This window comes from Aythya ferina (genome assembly GCF_964211825.1).
Source record: "Aythya ferina genome assembly, chromosome: 5".
Taxonomy (NCBI): domain Eukaryota; kingdom Metazoa; phylum Chordata; class Aves; order Anseriformes; family Anatidae; genus Aythya; species Aythya ferina.
This window is the reverse complement of record NC_140301.1, coordinates 29,117,560-29,137,781: the sequence shown is the minus strand read 5'-3', so window position 1 is coordinate 29,137,781 and position 20,222 is coordinate 29,117,560. Positions and strand designations below refer to the sequence as shown.

The 20,222-nt window shown below is 44.4% G+C and overlaps 1 protein-coding gene across 9 annotated transcripts in view; it reads right to left on the bottom strand.

The window, feature by feature from the left end:
• SMOC1 (SPARC related modular calcium binding 1) overlaps window positions 1-20,222 on the bottom strand; it is a 123,950-nt gene that overhangs the window by 6,812 nt on the left and 96,916 nt on the right. For all 9 annotated transcript variants that reach the window (XM_084519890.1, XM_084519891.1, XM_084519884.1 and 6 more), the window contains 4 exons: window positions 18,838-19,030; window positions 18,637-18,719; window positions 14,171-14,276; window positions 4,360-4,607 (listed from right to left, as the gene is read on the bottom strand). In XM_084519890.1, coding sequence (XP_084376016.1) covers window positions 4,360-4,607; window positions 14,171-14,276; window positions 18,637-18,719; window positions 18,838-19,030 — 630 coding nt within the window. The remainder of the gene's footprint in view (window positions 1-4,359; window positions 4,608-14,170; window positions 14,277-18,636; window positions 18,720-18,837; window positions 19,031-20,222) is intronic.

The following is a 20,222-nucleotide window of genomic DNA, read 5'->3' as shown; positions in this document are numbered from 1 at the left end:
ACATCCTCGGGCAGCCGTTCCCCTAGAGGGTGCTGCTCAGCCACGCATGGCCCCACGCTCCATCACCTCCCTTCGTCCACAGCCTACCTGAACCTAAAGCCTCTCCTCAGGGTCTGTGCTCATCTCTCTTGTGTCGACTGCATGTTCACATGTGGCTGGAAGCTGGCTTCAGCAGCTCTCACAGGCTTACAACCCTCTACCCCAAATTGAAACAGGTCACATCTTTTGTGCCATATAGTCAGCCCCCTTCCCAGTACAAGCAACTTGCACGTGCAAATGAGATGTCACCAAAACAAAACAAAATAAGACTTTGGAAAAGACTTTAGCTAAGACTAGCTGCATTACTGTGACTGGGACCTGCTTGTCTTCAGAAAGACTTGGGAAGCTGATACAAAGGGCCTAAAATGACAATGAAACTCAAGGCTGGACATGACAGACCTTTCCAGCATGCTGGCAGGGTTCTGTGCTTTCTGTGGGTTTCTCCTAAATACATCCATGACTACCATAATGCTGATCACTTTTCACTCCAAAGGCAGAAAACATCATCTTCAGTCAGCTGCCTTCAAGTATGAACACAGGCCAGCACGTGTAGTTATACAGCAGACAAAACCCCACCAGAGTAATACCACACTGAGCATAAAGCTGAAATGAAAGAAATGAAAGAGAGGAAGGTGTATGGCAGCTGGTGACAGCAGGTAAATAAAGTATACCCAGGAAGCACTTGGGTACTGCAGAGGAACATCCCATCACTCAGTAAGTTTCCTAATGGAAAGTATTTACTCAGCCTCACAAGTACACTCTTTTGGGTAATAATTCGCTACAATGGGGCCAGATGTCTTTCAAAAGGAAAAGCCACAAGGAAACCCCAGCAGCTTTTTATAGGTAGAAGTAATTCCTCTAACTAACTGAGCAAACCTCTCACCTTTGATGGGAGAGAAACACACCACCAGGAGCCCTATCTCGTGTCAACACAACCCTGATGTCCTGATTGATGCTAACCCTCAGGATTAAAGGTGACAAACTAAAGCATCCCTACAGAGCTCCAAAGGCAGATATCTAACAAGGCAAACAAAACCAGGCGCTGAACCAGTGCAGTTTGTTTACATTCTAATCTACATTTAATTACAATTAGTTGTACTCTGAATTTCAGTTTTGTTAACTCAGCCACTGCCTGGTTGTATGCAGCAAATGGTATTTTACAGTTTTCTCAGAGCCTCTCAGGCTGTCATCGCTTCCTACCACTGCCATTTCAGAGGCCTTTCCCACATGACTGCTCCTTGCTACCAGTTCCCACACAGCTGCCTGCATAAGTGATGGAGTATCTTCATTCCCAGAGGTCTCCCCAGGCACAAAGAGAATCAGTCACTTCTGCAGATACCAATTAAAAGGGTCTCACACAGCACTGAATTAATTCTGCTGTTTAAAGTGACCACTATTTTTCCTTTTTTTTCTGTAGTCTTTGCTCAGCTCCAGTGGAAAGTGACATGCCCCGTTTTTAATTAAGACATTTTGATCCCATTTCTGAATTGCGCTGTTGGCACAGACGGTTGCCTTCAAAGGCTGGCCCTCTGTGGTGACCCCATTCTGAGTGCCAGGAATGGCATTTCTCCATCAGAGCTGCTCCTGACAGAAACGCATCTGGTTTAAGCAGAGGGGCAAGAGCTGTGCAAAGTGGCCACCAGACCTTGCAGATTTCCCAGCAGCTTTCTAGGTCATCATAAGGATGGAAAAGAGAAATGGTTGCTGGCTGACTGGACAGCTCTTTTCCTTATTGGAGAACCACTGACTGGTAGCACCCACACATTAGGGGACCACAGGAATCAAGAACCTGCTGAGAAGAGGAAGAAAGACAGAACTATGCACCTCAAACAGATATGATCCTAACCTGGAAAGAGCTCAGAGTCAGTCTTGTCCCTATGAACATACTAGATGAATCCTCCCACATTAATCTTTATTGTTTTGTTTTTCTATTAGCCAAGAGACAGGTAACAGCGCTGATTTATCTATGTGCTTCCACCAAGCACCATCATTTCCATTTTTGGATGGAAATGGTCACAAAAAATCAAAAGCTGACAGAAATGCAGAAGCCTTAACATTTGTTTTTCTCACCATCCCAAACCCTACAAAGTTTGTATTAAGCTTTATTTTCAAAATCAGTACAAGTGTTCAATTTACCTAGCAGGAAGCATGTTCACCTGGAGCGGTGACCCAACTCGCTCTAGTCCTTATGCTGCTGGATACCAAGTATGATTCGGAACATCTGATGCAAGTTCATTAGAAATGAAGTGTATCAACTGGAAATGATGACTTTCCTTGCGTCCCTCAAACCCTTCCCTCATCCAAAACCAGACCAGAAAAACCTTTCCAACAAAGTTTTTGTTGAAACAAATATTTCCGTGAGAAGTTTTGGTTTCATCTGACTGGCAGTTTACAACAGAAAGTACGTCATCAAAAAGCTTCCCAACCAGCTCTTGGCTTTAACCCACAGTGACCTCAGCCCAAGCAGATGTGCGGAGGCCATGGCATAGAGAAAGAAACGCAGAGAAGAAACACATGGACTGAGTTGGATGATTGCATGCTCCCATCATGGAATACAAGGATGTTGAAGAAAAGGTGAGCTACTGCCCATTCCTCAATTTAGAGGTTCTTGTGAATAGAAGGCAGGGCAAACTTGTTATCCACCACCTCACAAATTCATAACTCCTTAAAAGAGATCTATCACAAATTTGTAAGTTGCACCTCTAGAGTAATCACATTCTTTCCTACATGTTGGTATCTGCTCCCTGCACTGGCTTCCTCCACAGCTTTTTAGCCCTCATCATCCTTCAGCTACCCCTAGTCCTTTCTTAAGAGTTTTCCTTACACAAAATGTAGGTGTTTACCTCAAGGTTTATCAGGCCTCTGGTCAATATGCGGAGCTGTGTGATTAAAAAAAGGTCATTGCCCTTTTTTGCACACAATTCTGTCCTCATACAATGTAATTAACCATGAAAAGTCAGGCTGGGTTCTCAGCAAACAGTGTGGGAATCAGGCACTCACAATGTGTCTCCCTTGCTACTTTCTTTCCCCTTCGCTTGAGCTTAAAGATTCTCATTTTCTTCCTTCTCTCCTTTTTTCCCCCCTTCCATAAACTAAATTCTGAACAGTCAGTTGGCCAAGGCAGCAGATTCCAGAGAGTCTTATTCCAGGCCAAATAGCAATAAAACTAATTTGGCATATTCATCTTATTGGGAAGGTAATAAAATTAAGGAACAGGACTGCTATTTTGGTATGTCATTCCTCAGTAAAGTACCAATGACTAGGAAAAAAGCTTCCACTGAGCCAGGGAAGCTGAAAGCTTCTCACAGCTGACAAATAATGCAACAGCCTTATTATGATAACTGAAACATTTGCAAAGCACCTGGAAAAGGCAACTTCCCAACACTCAAATGCACTCACTCCCTTCTCACGCTTGCTAAACCCGAGGAAAGGACTAAGGAAAGGTTAAGCCTAGAAAAAGAAAGCTAGCCACCCATCCCGAGCAGCACGATGGTTAGTTACAAGAGCTGTCCACACAGCCAAAACACCTGCACAGGAAATTAGTCCCAGGAATCTTCCAGCTTGCCTTCTCCTGCCAAGCAAATCTACCCACAGTCAAGAATGACTGATAATTATTGAATTTGGGTTGAAGAGTTTCAATTCGTAAAATTTCCAAAAATATCAGTTTGGTCCAGGTCCCAACAGAAGATGAGGTGAAGATGAAAGGAAGAAAAGGAAGGAGGGTGGGTTGGTTACTCAGGCATTGAACAGAAAGGAAAAAAGTTATTCCTATTTCTTTCTGATTTATTAAGTTTAATTTAACTCTGAAAAAGGGCAACACCACATTTCTGCACTTTCTTTCTGAGTTGTTCTCTGTGCGTCATCCACTCTCCTGCATACTGGATTTAGCAATGAAAATAAATATTATTTCTGCTAGTCAACAGGGTCTCTGGAGAAGGACCGGGTCTGTGCTGGCTCATACGCCATCCAACCTACATGGCTGAGGCAACAAAATATTGGCAGCAGTGTATTACTCAGAAAGGACCTGATCTGAACTACGGTTTCCAAGGACTTTTATAGTACAAGCCGGGTACTGGGCAAGGCTCTTTTTTTTTTGCCCTGTATCCATACAGTGCTTAGCACGAAGGTCTGTGATAAGGACTTTAAGACATAGCTCAGTAAATAATGAACTATATTCACAAGACAGGATATTAATCCTACTTATTTTCCCATGCAAACCGTGGCACTTTTCCATCACCTGGGGGAAAACTGATTCCTGAGTTTAACATAACTCCACACCAGTCTTTTATTCTCACAGGATGGGGAAGGAAAGACACTCACCTCCTTCCTTGCTGACTCCCAAGCACCCCTTCAGCTCCTGAAGGGAGATGGACTTGTCCTTGTTGAGGTCACAGTAGTCAGTGAAACGTCGGGCGCATTTCTTGGGCTTGGCTTTCTTCTTCACGTAACGCTTGAAGGGCTTCAGCTCCCGCTTGTTGATGTCATTGCTGCTGTTGTTGTCCAGCTGGCTGAAGTACCAGTGCACCACTCGCTCCTCCAGCGTGTGGCTGGGGTCTGGCTCGGAGAACCTGGAAGGGAGGACGCACAGGCCCCTGACAAGTGGGTGCTCTCACCAGCACTGTCAGGCAGGTGCTGAGGAGCCAGAGCTGCTCGCTTAGAGCGTGAGTCAGGCACGCACCATGCCACATTTAAAGCGGGATAAACACACAGGTCTTACAATCTCCTCCTTTTAGCTGAGCTCTTTTGAGAGAGAGAAAGGAAAAAGAAAAAAGAAAAAAAAAAAAAAACCTTTTTCTAAAAATGTCCTTTAGCATTAACAAGTGGTGCCAAGAGATTCCTGGAGACTGATACCCTCAGTAACTACACTTCTCTTCACACCAGTTGCTGAAACTCCGCCTAATCCCAGAAGGATCTCCCTTTAGAGGGCAAAAGGCAGTCTCCATAGTCCTTTTGACCCTTGGGCTCCCATCCAAATTACCAACAGGAGAGCTATGAGTACCAGCTATCATGGTAGTTTCTGTGATATCAACACCCAGGCTTCAGAAAGGGAACAAATTCATTTAATGCAAGACACATTCATTATTTGAAAATGTCCTTGGCAGGATGCAACATTCTTGCTGTATCTATTTATATGATCTGAACTCCTGTGCTGTATTTCCAGCATATTTAATGCTTTTCACATGGTTGATTTATACACAAGAATTCCACAGCAGACAAGCACCACAAATCCATTAAAAGTAATACTACGGAACTGGCAACTGCAGTTTGCTTCATTTCTTACTCATTCTGATATTACAAGTTTGACGTTATTTGGCTCACATTTTCTTTCTGTGGACAATAACAAGAAATATCAGTGGAGGAGGAGGACAAGAGTAGGAACAGCCACAGCTGAAGATGTAGAGAACACCGCTATACAATCTCAGGCCATTTCTGAACAGGTGCTTTTATATTATTTACACTGTATTGGGTGTTCTGCAACAGCAGCTTGAAAGGGGTTATTCCTCGGTGATACAAAAAAAAAACAGGGAAGAAACCCTTTCTAAAGAGGTATTTTTAAGGTTTTCACTAAGGTAGCCCGTCTTTTCTCCATGCACTAAATGTCTGAGTAGAGGAAGATGAAATGATGCTGTGACTTGAGCCTTTTTCCTCCCGAGCACACAGCATTTTGGTGCGTGGAAATTAGTTGACAGGCAGTCAGACATGCTACACTGGCACTCGCTGCCCTGACTTATTCCAGGAGACACCTCCAGCTGCTGCCTAATTCCTTCCACAGCAATGAGAGAGGGACAGTTGCGTGCTGCACGCAGCCAGGTTCTGGTGTGAGCTCTGGGCACTCAAGCTGGTGGGGAAATACAAACCAAGGTTCAATTTCACTAAGGTCTGTTATAAAATAGATTTTAAGACTGCCATCAAGCTTATTTCAGAGACTGGTAAGTTATATATTTAAATGGTCACTGAAGATTTCTTTGTTGGGAACAGAAGGGCAAAAATCCTTTTGACCTTCCCATGAGTCCGCTTCTTCCTCTAAAATGCAGCTACCAAGCCTGAAAAATAAAAACTCCAACCTACAGCCATGGTAATTTACATCACTAGTGTGAAAGGTAGCCCCTACCCAGAGACATCTGGGTCCCCCCAAAAAGTCAACACACGCTGGGCAGTGGCAAAATAAACTGCACGTTTTTCCCAAGGTTTTCCTTGAGAATGTCTCCTTCATCACTTAACTCTTAGCTGAGAAGCAGCCTGGCATTCAGTTGCAGCATCTGGTCAATGTACAGTGGGATAAACACTGAGGGGAAGGAAGAAGAGGTTGGGAATAAATTTGGCTTCGTTTTGGGAGCCAAAATACAAGGCAAGCCCCTGGAGCTACCTATGGACAAGCTGAAGTTGCAAAAAATCTCCCCAGGAAGCTACGGGAGTGCCTGGATTTTTTAGAGCCTTGAAACTCTATGTGAAGACCAGAATGACAGGAGAGAATAAAAACACATCCTGTGGCTTGTTTTTATGACATTTATAAACACAGCCATTGGCCTCTCTCCCTTTTGGAAGTGAGCTGGCTATCACTTGAAGACTAGTGTGTTTCCAACAGCCACAGGGAAGAACTACAAGTTCTGTATTGCAATGCTTCTGCTCTTGCTCCGACACAGGAATACAACCCAAGCGTTTGCACGTGAGGTTCCCCTGGTCCACACGTTGGCCTGCCCTTTGCCCTAACCTTTTTCTGAAGGCGCAGATCTGGAGAGGCAGAAACAGAGAAAAAGGCAGAGCATCCCTAGCACCAGCAATGGGTAAAACAACAGACAGAAACACAAACTCCTTCCTACCTGCTGAAGAGACACTCAGCAGCAGGACTTAAAAGTGTCTTCTTTTTCAGAAACACACCAAGGAGGAGCTCTTGTAAGTAACCAGAAGAGGCAATATAGCTCACTCCAGATCCTCCATAAAGAAAACCAAGGCAATCCACAGGCTAATACAAATACATTGACTCATGAGGTGATGATTTATCAGTCCTAGCCATTACAAACACGCTGAGTGCTCATACCGAGCTCTAGCATGCTAATGGAGCTGAAGTTTTATTACTTTAACTGCTGTGACTGTAGGAGGAAGGAAGACACAGCCATTACTGAGTTTTTACCGTTTCCCCTTGGCTGGCCTACCAGTAGTGCAGTTCCTGAGTTGGTTGCCTGCCCTTTCTGACAGCCATCCAGAATCCCAGCACAGGATGGACACAGAGGATCCACATCATCTCAGGCTGGCCATATTTCCCTAGGTGAACTGTGAAATCACACAATGCACTAAGAAGACCAAGGTTAAAACACCCTATCTAAATATTTTGACTGTGATGGCTACCCATGCAAGACACTTATATGCCATCCGTGCAACATGCGTTGATGCAACTTCATGGTATTTCTAAGCCTCCTAAGTTTTGATGATGTGCCCTGGCAGCAACCATACGTGCTGGATCAGCTGAAATACATTTTGGGGCTCAAAGTGTTCTGCCAGTGCAGAGTTTTCATGTGTATTCTTGGGGAATTTCCTTCTAATGCCTCTCCATTGCTATTCCAAGAGAAATAAATCAGCTCTCAGATGCAAACTTAACTTGTTGGGCTGTGATCTCTACTCATTCAGATCCCAAAGGAATCAGAAAACTCAAGAGAGAATAAAACTGCTCTGCACATTCCCAACTCCCATCTCTTGCTCTAACACTGGTCCCATGAAAATCCACCAAACTCCAGTCTCTCACTGCAGTGCAGTAACAGCTTCATAAGATCTAGTAAAGACAGACCTTACAAAAATGCAGACAGACTTAGGCTTCTCATGATGACTACAGAAAAGCCCGCAAGTTTAGCTCCATTATGCAGTGTAAGGCCACTCACAGCCTAACAGGGAAGAGAAGAGTGGTCTGTCATTAACAGCCTAGGACAGGAACCTGTTATTTCAGCTTTCTTACTAACTTGTTGGCATCAAGTAAGTAGTCTTCTCAATGTAGGCTTTTGCTCCTCCTTCTGTGCAACATGCTGTCAGTTCCCTCATGGGAGAATACTTATTTCTTAGGTAGCTAATGCCTGGACATACCTGGGTTAATGTACTACTACTTTTAACACTATTTTTCAGCTGAGACACTGCCACAGAACATCTTTGTATCATCTGGTCTAACTGGGGTACAAGCAAAAAGACTATGAAAAAACACGGATGTGTGCTTTTGCAGCTGTACTGAATTCTGGAGCAGAGAGAGAAGAATATGCCAAAATACCACCTAGACAGCTTGAACATGCACTTTGCATGCAGTCTATAATGCTTTCCAGCCCTTGAGGCCCCCTAGCAAGAAAGGAGGGGTTAACTGAGTGGGAAGGAGCAGGAAGGAAGGGTAGGTACATAGTTTAGAGTACGGGAGAGCAGCAATGTCAGATATTACCTACATACCAAAGCATGTACAGTGTGCAATCACATTATCCTCCGTAGGAGTGTACCATCAAAGTTTAATACGCCCCACTAAATTTTACTGAGTAACTGAAGTCCATTCCTACCAAAGCCACCCCTCTGCCCATGTGCAGCCCCACTGCATGCAACTGCATACTTAATATTGCTGCAGTGACAGAAAACCCAAATAAAAAATACTGCTTTGGGAGAAAGCAAGGTTGCAAGCTTGCAAACTCTAAGTTCCCAGCAGATGATCTGCTGTTTGAAGATCTTCAGAAAACCTGTTCCTTTGTAATACAAACTTTTTATTCAGCAACAAGAACGGCTGAGGTGGGATGAGGAAAGGGGTTTAAGACCGGCCTAACATCATCTAACTACAGACTGCAAACAGGGACTATAAACCAAATGGAGCTAATTCCAGGATGGAGGTACACTGACGCATGAGAAGCTACTAGCAGAAGCAATGGAGTAGGAAAAAAAAAAAAAGTTACTCCAGCTTCCACTCCTAGCACTTCAGGTATGTTTGTAGTCAGAATGCCTGCAGGATTCAAAGCTGTAAGTTTCTAAGACTTGAAAGTAGCTTGCTAGGATATATGCCTTGCATGGTGCTGCTGCTGAATGAAGGATGGACAGAAGCTAAAGAAATGTTAGGACTACCACCCAATGCCCATGAGAACACTGATGATGCCCACAAAGGTGCCTAGGGGGAGTAGTGGCAAGTGGTAAGAATTTAACAAACTGAGGTAAAATTCACGGATCTTCTTGCTCTGCTCACTTTTGTTGTTCTTTGTGGTTGTCTCTCACAAAGCTAGAAGTCCTAACCATGGAACATGGCTTGAATCAAAGAAGATTACTTTAATGAAATTGTAAAAAGGATTGTGTGTTTGTTTTCTTATTCTCCCTTTCCTGTAGTGAAAGAGTCAAGAAGCTAACAAAAAAAATAAGCTGTGTTCAGACTAAACAAAAGGTTAGTGCACAGTCCAAATTCATTATGGGGAATGCTTAATTCCTCTACAGTTAAAACTGAAGCTATCTTCCTGTTACAGACCCAGATTCTTTCTCTCCTCCCTCCGGCTAAGTTGTGTATGAAACATTATTCTGAACACAACTTTTCTGAAGATTGTGGAATAAATCATTTAGAAGGTTTAAAAATCAGCTCCCTTCACTCCTCATTGACTTTTAAAAGATCCTCCTCTTGCACGAACTCTCTCATATCTTTAATTAGGCTAGGATTTCCATAGGACCATAAAGAGAATTTCATATCCAACTTCAATTGAATTGCAATAGGAGTTGGGCATTAACTTCCCCATACTGTTTGAAAGCGTCAATCTTTATTAAAATGTGGCGCAACTTCAGAACACCCCAGAGATGTGCTGAGCTTTACTGAGCCTGCTTCAAACTGCTCAACTGCAGCATGAAAGGCAACCTTGGGGGCAATTTTCTGAAGTACATTTTAGGGCTATTACATGGGAAATAATTGGCAACTTAAAATGAAGGGGCACAGCTACTGTGTTACATGATAAGGGTGGCTGTCATAAGCTGTCCTTTTAAACTAAAACTCCACAGGGCATTAATATTTTTGCTGATGATGTAACAAGCTACAGTGCACACATTTGGGCAATTAAAATTCTGAATCACGGAATAAAGATAGTTTCTTAGGTCAGGTAAACCTAGGCTGGGATTCCCTTTGGGATATTCTAATTTAGAGCCCATGTGATGTGAGCATGACACACGTTTTATTTTCTCTGACTTAGAAAATAGAATAAGATGTACTAAAGTGAAGTTAAAAAAAGAAAAAAGTGGTGCTCCTATTATATAGGATTTATACATGAACAATTTCAACTATGCATCTTTTCAAAAAGGATACGAAACACTGGTTAATAAACTCATTTCCTACAAGCGCTCCCTTAATTACTTTGAAAACATACAGTAACAAGATGTGCCTTGGAGTTATTACATAAACTTAAAATTAAGAATGAATTTTACCAGAGATTTTCTGTTTCTAAAGTCTAAATGAAGTCTTTTTGGCTATTTTGCTGTAATATAAACCAGGGCCACGAGGAAGGGAAGTTCTCATCTCATTTACATTATTGTAAAGCAAGAGTAACTCAATTAAAGTCAATAGCTTTGAACTTGCTTAAACGAGACAAGACCTATAAGGGATTACAAGGTTGTTTTAAGCATGCCCAATAAAAAAAAAAAAAAAAAAAGGTCTTATCAGGTTTTACTTACATTGCCTGCAGCAATCCAAATTGTACAGCCTCACTTTGCTGCTACTAGATTGTTTTCGTGTGTGCCAAGTATAAAGTGTGCAGTTTAGCACAGCTCTATGTAGTACTCTGAAGGCAGATCTCTATCATTTCTCCTCATGTTCCTCCTTTTCCCCCCCAAAGAAAAAGTAATAACACACTAATTGCAACGCCATGGATAGCTTTGCAGCACATATAGGTAAAGTCTTGAAGACACTCAGCAAACACAGGAAGTTTTCACTCCACATATCCAGGTTCAGACTGAAGGCTGTAGGGTCATCTAATCTCATTTCCTGTATATCATAGGCACAGAACGTGAATCAAATTACTTTTAAGACCATAACTTGGGTTGACTAAAGCAAGTCTTTCTGAAAGGCATCAGGCCTAAGATGAAAGCCTTAGAGAGAGGGAATCCATCACTTCCCTCATTACTTCATTCCGCCTTACAAATGCCCTCACTTTAAAGATATTTTGATCACAAGTTTGTTTATATTCAGCTGATCATGTTCTTCCCTGTTAAGACTAAAGAGCCTGCAGAGCTTTTGTCCCTATGGAGATACTCAGATTATAAGTAATAAGCATCTTTCAAACTTTTTTTTTCTTTATTTCTTTTAATACACTAAGGAAGCCTGAACTCCTTAAGACTCTCACTGTTAGGCTTTTTCAGCCCTTAAAACTTTGGCAAGGTTCTTCTCTGTTTGGTCCCCTATTTTAATGTTAATACTAGAGGTGCATATTGTAGGCCAGTAACATCTCCCTGCTGCCATGGAGAAATGGAAATACACCCCTGTTCCCTAAAACTCCTACTTGCTACTTCTTTGATTATAAATGTTCATTTTTTTGCCACAGCCCCACACTGCAAGCTCATATCCAGAGTTCGATGCACTTCAGTAACTATTCAGTTTGGGGTACTGCGTCAATTCTGTCCCCATTCTGGAAATGAGGCCCTACATTCAGTCCACTCCCCCAAAATGTCCACTCTGCACTTAAAACACATGGGAAAATAGAAGGAGCCAACTGGCCTGGGGATATAGCTTGTTTGCATCAAGTTTGCCTGGCCTTCCCTCTGCGACAGGCATAAGCTTTGCTGATAATACATTTTAAAAGTACTTTAGATTACCAGCTTGATTTGTTCAGCCTCTAAAAGAGCCCCAGAAGATGAAATAATGAACAGAATAAACAAAAACGCTGTAAAGGAACAGAAAGAGGTCAGCTACAGAGGAAACTAGTACATGTTTAAATACAGCACCTGTTCTGTCATCATTATGACGAAGATGGAGAAGAGCCTGAGATACGTGAAGCTCTCCTCACAAACACAAATGCCTCAGCTGACATTAAGAAAAAACAGACCTCCTGCTTTCGTTTTCAACATCACCTTCTCAGCAAACCTGGGCCAGGGAGTTACAGGATGAGCACAGTCATAAATCAAATATTTTGTTAGTTCTTAAGCCTGGAAATGAGTTGATTAGCCATATGGGCAAAATACCCATGGAAAAGAGCTTTCATTTCTAGTGCCAAAGTGAAGTTAGGTCACCCAGCAAACTTCCAGATGTTCCTAAAGAGAAGACTGGACATTTCCCACATTGGGAAACTTGGAAAGCAGGATTCATTGCACAGAGACAGCTTCTCAGCTCTGCAAGCTCACACAAAATGAAAGCTGTACTGATTAAATTTTTATTTAAGTATCTAAAATTCCTTGAAATGCCTTTTTTTTTCCCCCAAAATAAATGGTCTCATCATGTCACGATGGGATGGAAAATCTTGACACATACTCTTTGGGTTATGCACCTACCCTAACTGATGCACACGGAAGTTTACGCCAGAGCTGTTTCCCGAATTTAATCATGGCTGTGGGCAGGCAGAATATTTGGGTGGTAGCAGTCTCTCGCCTTACAAAGGACAGACTGCTAAAAGATTTCTTTTTCCCCTTGCAACTGGGCTGCCGACACTGGAGCTGAAAATAAATCAACATGATGACTGTGTGAAGAGCTGGGCAGTGAAAAATTCTGCCAGAAAGGCCTCTATTCAAAGCTAAGAAATACACAAAGCTTGGGGAACATTAGGAAGCAAGCCTGCTGGGTTTATAGAAGTACAGTGGGGGCATATATCTCTGGTCTCTACAATATTGGTTTATATTAAGCTTTATTTTAAGAGTGATGATTACATTGGCTGGGTTTCAGTCCCTGTGCCAAAGATGCCAAATAAATATCAAATACTCTCCAGGGCTTCCTGCCACCCCTACCCACTGCATTTGAACCATGCAAATTACACAAAATTGACATTGGAATGCTTATGGCTGGGAGAGAACGACGTATTTCCCATCCTTGGGGCATTTTTCATCCTGTTTATATGAATACAGACGTGCTAGGCATATACTGCTAATTCAAAAGGTTACAGAATATTCCGTGTGCAGGCACTCAGCCACCAGCCCAATTTGCAAGGTCCAAACGCAAAGTTAGAAACACATGGGTTCACAAGCAATCCATCCTGAAAACAAGAGGCTCAAAGGTGCCACCCAGGAAGTTTTTGTCTTGAGTATTTAAACAAGGCATTGCTTCTTCCTTCTGCATTTTGAAAGAGAAGAGCAAGAGACCAATATTACTCTCAAAATGTTGGAAGTAACACGCACAGAGGCACCTCCTTCATCTCTACACCCGGATGAACATGAGCATATTATGTGTTGTGGCATCCCTGCGTGCTAAGCTAGCACTGTCCCCTTTTATAGTCAGGGGAATCCAGAACCACAGAAGTCTTGCCTAATCAAGGCAATACAGCACTTCTTTTCAAACCGCAGTCTGTTCTCAGTGGACATGGCATGCTGCAGCATTGCAGCTGCTGCACTAAGGGGATTTCCTATCAGCAAGCAGAAGGGGGAGACAAGACCTCAGATTTTCTTCAGTTCCCCAGGAAAGCAGACTTCTGCCCACCTCTTTCAACAGGCCTGACCTGCTGCTTCTTCCATGAGGGATGAAGAGGCAGCTGGTCTGAGGGGAGGGTCATGAAAAATAGCTTCTCTCCTCATCTGCAGACTGGCTTCAGCCCCACAGCAAAACAGCAGTGCTGGTGCTGCCAAGGATTCTGTTCACATTCTTCACTCCCCATGGTAGCCACTAGGCCACACGGCCTCCTTCAATCCATTTGCATTTTATTAGGTCTTTTCATGCACCAGGGGACAAAAGAACAAGCCACTTCCTCCCACTGAGCTCTCATTTCACACTTCAAATGGGCTATACTAACCTTTATGGTGGAACAGCTGCCAGGGAGGAGGGGTGGGAGGAGGCACCCCAGACTACCATGACATGACAGAGCAGCCTCTGAAGACACAGCATTAGTTCATCTCCCAGCAATCTGGATCAGTGGGAATCAGCTCAGAGCATCACCCTTCCCTCCCTCCCCCATCTCATGGGCACCCACAGCTCTGCAGCCACCTTGGTGGGTTCAGCCCGAGTGCTTTCCGGACTCACCTCCCACCCCCAGTAGGTGCCGCTGAGTTAATAGCCTGTACCATGTCCGTAGTGAGAGCATCGAGTAAGCTGGTAATAAATTCAACTTTCTTCCCTTCTGGGCAGCCTGTAGAGAGAAAAGAGGAGGTTCAATGCAAGATCACAGAAGACTGATCTCCTAACGCACTGCAGCAAGGATCAGCCAGAACCCCTCATTTGTTTGTAACGTGGCAGCCATCATCACAGGCCCTAAGGAAAGGCAAAAGAATCCCTCAGTGGGTTTCTCTGCATAGCAATTTGTCCTGCAGCTTTTGTCCAGCACGCACACAGTCACCAACAATATCTGGCAGGAAGGCCATGGGGTTGGCTGGACGACCTCTCCCAGTTCCCTACCAGCATAACCACAGGGATGTGCTGGAAGGGCCTGGCAGATGGAGTTCCCATGGTGACACTTGCAGAGAAGTTTACAAAACAACTCATTACCTCCTGGGTCATCTTCCTTTGAAAACACGTCTGTTCTGAGGTCCTAACTGACAGCTTAAAGTTTCTTAAAGCGTGGGCCAAAATGAGCACTGCTGCTTGTACTCTCCTCTTCAGGCACAGACAGTGCTGCCTGCCGGGAGCTACCACAATAATTCAGTTCTTTTCATGACCACGCTGCATGGGAACTATGTCAGACCGAGTCATCACGTGGCAACAGACCCCAGTCACTGCTGGTTTAGGCAGGAATTGGACAAAGTGGGCTGAAGACAAGCTGGGTAACCATTTCCATGACTTAGTCCTGAGGCCATCCAGTTCCCTTCTGCTATAACCTCAGAAGGGCAGAGTCTCCTGTCAGCCTCCAATGACAGAGTTGAGACAAAAATCTCCATCTCCTCACCTTTATGAAGCAAGCTATGCAGTTTTCTTGCTTTTTAAAGGAGGAAAAGCATGCTTCATTTACTACCATATTAATACTGTAACAATTGCTCTAGCCCACCAAAGAACAAATACACTTTACTTCTACCCATCACCTCCAGAGCCGCTGTCCCAAACCCATCACCTCCCAACTCTGTTGTCTTCTCTAAAGTGAGGTGGTGACGGCTTTGGTGTCACATACTTCTCTTTCCCAAAACCACTGTTTACTACCAATTATTCACCTAGGAGAGCATTACCAGAAAACAGTATCGCCTTAGTAACGAGTAGCAATGTTAACACTTTCTGCCTTTCCCAGGCAAGCAGAGAAGCATGTGTACCCCAAACAGAGCAGCAGAAACCTACTATAATCCCTTGACAGCTGAAAGCAGCTTGCAAATTGATCTGACAAAACTCCCTCCTTTGCACTATTACAGGCTCTGTTCTCTGCAACAGCTAACCAACAGTCCCTAGCCTGTCTCCATACTATGTGTATTACACACACGCACACCCCTCGGCACTCGTTTGGCACATGGTCCAGAAAATGTCAGCATTGTAATGGGTAAGCTGCTATGGCAGCCAGAGGAGACCACTCACTTAAAGGAGCTTTTTGTTGCAGTAATGAGAAGGTTGAAAAACCATTTGCTAGAAGTCATCTCCCTGGGGCCTCAGCATCTCACCGTCTGCAGGAATTAGCAGCTTGCCATTTGCTATGTGCAAGCAACACGTTCCTTCCTTCTTTCTTCTGGCTCTTGTGAGAGCAGCCATGACACAGTTTGTGAAGGGGGTACGTGTAGGTGTGTAACAATTTGTGCTCATGTCTCACCTTAGCCTCTTCTGACTCACTAGGGAATTTTTACATACAAGAATAGCTAATCAGTCACAGAATCACAGAATGGTTTGGGTTGGAAGAGACCTTAAAGATCATCTAATTCCAACCCCCCTGCCATGGGCAGAGACACCTCCCACCAGACCAGGTTACTCCAAGCCCCATCCAGACTGGCCTTGAGCACTTACAGGGGCGAGGCATCCACGGCTTCTCTGCACAACCTGGTCCAGTGCTTCATCGCCCCCTGAGTAAAGAATTTCTTCCGAATACCTAATCTAAATCTACCCTTTTGTAGTTGTACATTGCCGTCTCATGTGGAGCTTCTCATCCATCAATACCCCCAGGTCCTTCTCCTCAGGGCTGCTCTCAGTCCGTTCTCTGCCCAGCCTGTATTCATGTTTGGGATCGCCACAGCCCAGGTGCAGGAGCTCACACTTGGCCCTGTTGAATTCCGTGAGGTTCATGCAGGCCCACCTCTCAAGCCTGTCCAGGTGCCCTGTAGGGTGGCATCCCTTCCCTCCAGCATGTCAACCATACCACACAACTTGGTGTCATTGGTAAACTTACTGAGGATGCACTCGATCCCACTGTCCATGTCACTAGCAAAGATGTTAAACAGCACTGGTCCCAAAACCAACACCTGAGGAACACCACTTGTCACTGGTCTCCACTTGGACACTGAGCTGTGGACCACAACTCTTTGAGTGCGACCATCCAGCCAATTCCTTACCCACCAAGTGGTCCATCCATCAAATCCATGTCTCTCCAATCTAGAGACAAGGATATCATGGAGGACAGAGTCAAAAGCTTTGACTTTTTCAGGCAGATGATATCAGTTGCTCTTCCAATACCCACTACTGCTGTAATCCCATTGTAGAAGGCCACCAGATTTGCCAGGCGTGATCTACCCTTAGTGAAGCTGTGCTGGCTGTCAATCACCTCCTTATTTTCCAAGTGCCTTAGCATACTTTCCAGGAGGATCTGCTCCATGATCTTTCTGGGCAAAGAGGTGAGACTGACTGGCCTGCAGATCTCTGGGTCTTCCTTTTGTCCCTTCAAACCTCAAGTCTGCATCAAAAGATGACTGAGCACAGCATCTTCCAGACAGACAAACCAGGATCATTAACTCTCCTCCTTCATCTCCTAATCTCTCCATCGTATTTCTAGTGATGGGAACCATCAGGGACAGGAACCATACATCCGAGCACAGAGCTGAAGTGTACTCAGGTACAAAAGTGGCTTGAGCTAAGGGGGGAACTATCCTGGAGTCTGATGCTGGGACCAGACCACTAAGCTACAGAGCATCCTACACATGTCCTCTTGTGCCTTTTGTAGTTCCTTTTTGTTGCCCCTGTCCAGCTGCAGTGCAGAAGAAGGAAGAAGAAACCATTCTGTCTTCCTGAGACATCAGACTCTCTGAGACCCAAAGTAAAGGATTTCCACTGAATTCTTGGAAGGCATAGGGGAAATGCAGGGAAAGGCAGTAAAGCAAGGGGAGAAGGGGACAGAGAATAAAGGAACCAAGGTTATTCTATTTTACAATGATTTCCTAAGGAAATGAGCCTTAATGCAATCATTTAGCTGGTCTGCTGGTTTCCCTCCCTCACCCCTCAAAGTAATACTTGAGCCAATTGGCTAATATCATTCAAACGTGAGAAGGAGGCATATAGGAAATTTCTACATGACTTGTGAAAATGAGCAGCTGCATAGTAGAGAGCCCTGCTGAGGGCAGCACTGCTAAGCAGAGAGCTATGGGGCCCAATGTCAAGAGCTAGCAGGAGGAGAATTAGGAGATGCAGAAGGCAAATCTGGAACAAATCTCATTTCCTTTGCTAACCTGCTCAGGGATAATTCACTTTATGTTAGTCCTAGAAAGAGCCAGGAAAAGAGAAGTGCTACCAGCTCTTTCTGTGGAGTTCCTGGTCTCTAGTGCTCCCTCATGGTGGAAAGGGACCCACTGTAGCTTCTGGTTTTGAACAGCTGTTTCCCACCTAGGAGAGCAATGGCTGATCTCTGTGAGGGCTCTTCACTCTGCTCCTTACAAAGGCAGAGGGAAGAAAAAACAGAGCACAGGCAGGTAGGATGGCATTTTTAAGAACTGCTCAGACACTTACACCCAGCACCTCTTCTTAACAGAAACAAGGTATGCAAACAGGAAATTGTGAGTTGTCATTTTGTGAAGATGGGAAAGACGAACAGAAAGCAAGCAGCAATGGGAAATAAAGTAGGCCCCAAGTAGAAAGCAAGGAATCTAGTTCAGATAAATAAACACACGGCATTAAGTGACCTTAGTGCACCACAAATACTGTCCTGCCAGCCCCTGCAGTGTCAGGCAACCAGTTGGTCCACTGACAATTGACATTTGTGTCCTCCGCTATTGCTCAGATGGCCATCAAGCTGCTGAAAAGCCCTGCTAAATGGAAAGGATACTGTCCTGGCTGCAGTTTGGAAAAAAAAGAAAAAAAAGTTTTAAATGCCAAGCACATTCTTTCCTCAGGGAACCTTCAGGCAACTTCCCCCCCCCCAACCCCCCTACAATTCTGATCTCAGACGTGTTTTAAAGGAAGGGCAGATAGGTAATAAACCAGCCCCAAGAACACTCCCAGCCTCTTCAAGTTATCCAAAATAACACAGAATAAAACCCGTGATAAAAAAAGCACAGTGAAGGAAATCCCCCATCTCAACAAGAGTCTTCTCGGCCTCTTGAGAGTCCCAAGGTGAGATGAGCAGAGAAGGCAGAGGCAGGATTTTGTTCCTCACTAACCTGGAAGTTCTCTGTCCTTGAAGGGATCATCAACCTCTGTGCTCTTCGATCTGGCATCACTTTCACACACTGGGGTCTCATAGCTGAAAAAGAACAGCAGACGCTGAACTATGTGATATAGCTTTATCAGGTGCATTAACACTATTTTCTTCACATCTCATCTCCTCCAGACAGGCATCTCACCAGGCTTACAGCTCTTACCGAGTGGAAGTACCAGGCAGGGGGCGTCCTGTGTCCACCAGGACGCACCAGCAGTACCCAGTTGACTGGTGGCACTGCACTGGTTTGTAGAGCCCTCCCGGAGCACACTCGGGGATGACGATACCCTCGCGGGGGTTCTGCCTGGCCTCCTCCAGGGCACTCTGCCTTTCTTGGTCGCAGGAGTGAACTTTCTCTAGAAGACAGGAGGGAGGTTGGAGGGGAACAGAGAAATAAAGTCAAATCAAGATCACTTTCCTCAGCTCAGCAAGTCAGGGATACCCTTCGCAACAGGAGATCTTTGTGTCTTTTCTTCCCAGTAAACACCAGTACGCCTACATCCCTGCACCCTACGGAGTGAGAGACTTGAGGGTTGAGAACTTCTTCCTACAATCAATTATAATGCTACAAGATTAGAGATTAAAGACATTGACAGCTACATGTCCAGCAAGCCAGGGAGAGCAAGAAAACTGTTTCTGTTCACCCAGGTTTTTGGCCTGCCCTACTCCCAACCATCTCTTCCTCCAGAATGCAGGGCACTCTTCTTTCTCAATAGCATTCCTCCAGCACAAGCCCAAGAGAGCAGAATGGTACCATTTAAACACCAATTTATCCAGAACACAAAGCACCAGAGGGGTGCAGAATGGGATATCCCATCTTCCCTACACTGCCAGCACCTCTCCCGCACACTCCACCATGGTTCCCAATTGGAAAGTCAAGGACACCCAACCAACACCATATTCTTAACCATCCACCCTGAGGTAGGTGGGACCCTATACCTCAGCAGCTAATTCCACAGGAAAGGATATTTCCAAGGACATCATCAACTCAAGAACAGAGGACACAGATGACATGCACCAAGCCTGGTACCCAATAACTTCAGCCCTAATGCTGTTTTTTTTTTACACCATCTGCAGAGGAGTGAAGCGTGGAAAGGTGCCCTACTGCTGCCTCTTGTGTGGACCAGACATTAAAGGGGTAAGAGATGCACAGAGTATCCGTAGGATACTAAGATCTATTTGTCTCAACAGCCAGAAGTTCTCAATTGGAAGTCTTCAAATATTCTGGCCTTTTGAAGAGTAGGAAATCAACTTCAGCCTTGGAAACCACCAAAGGTAGTGAGAGGAAAAGAAATCATGCATGTAAGAGAGAAAAGCAGTCAAAGCTGATGATCACAGAATTAAAACATATGAAGCCTGGGCTAAAAACAAAACAACAACAAAACAAACAAACAAAACAAAACAAAACAAAACCAAAAAACAACAAGACAACACAAGTGCTAAGTGTTATCCTTAAGAGAGCAATGAAAACCACAAGTGGGAACAGAAGTTCTCTCCTTCCCTAGCTTTCCCCTCCCTTGCAGTTTACTCCATTTTTTCTCTTTAAAA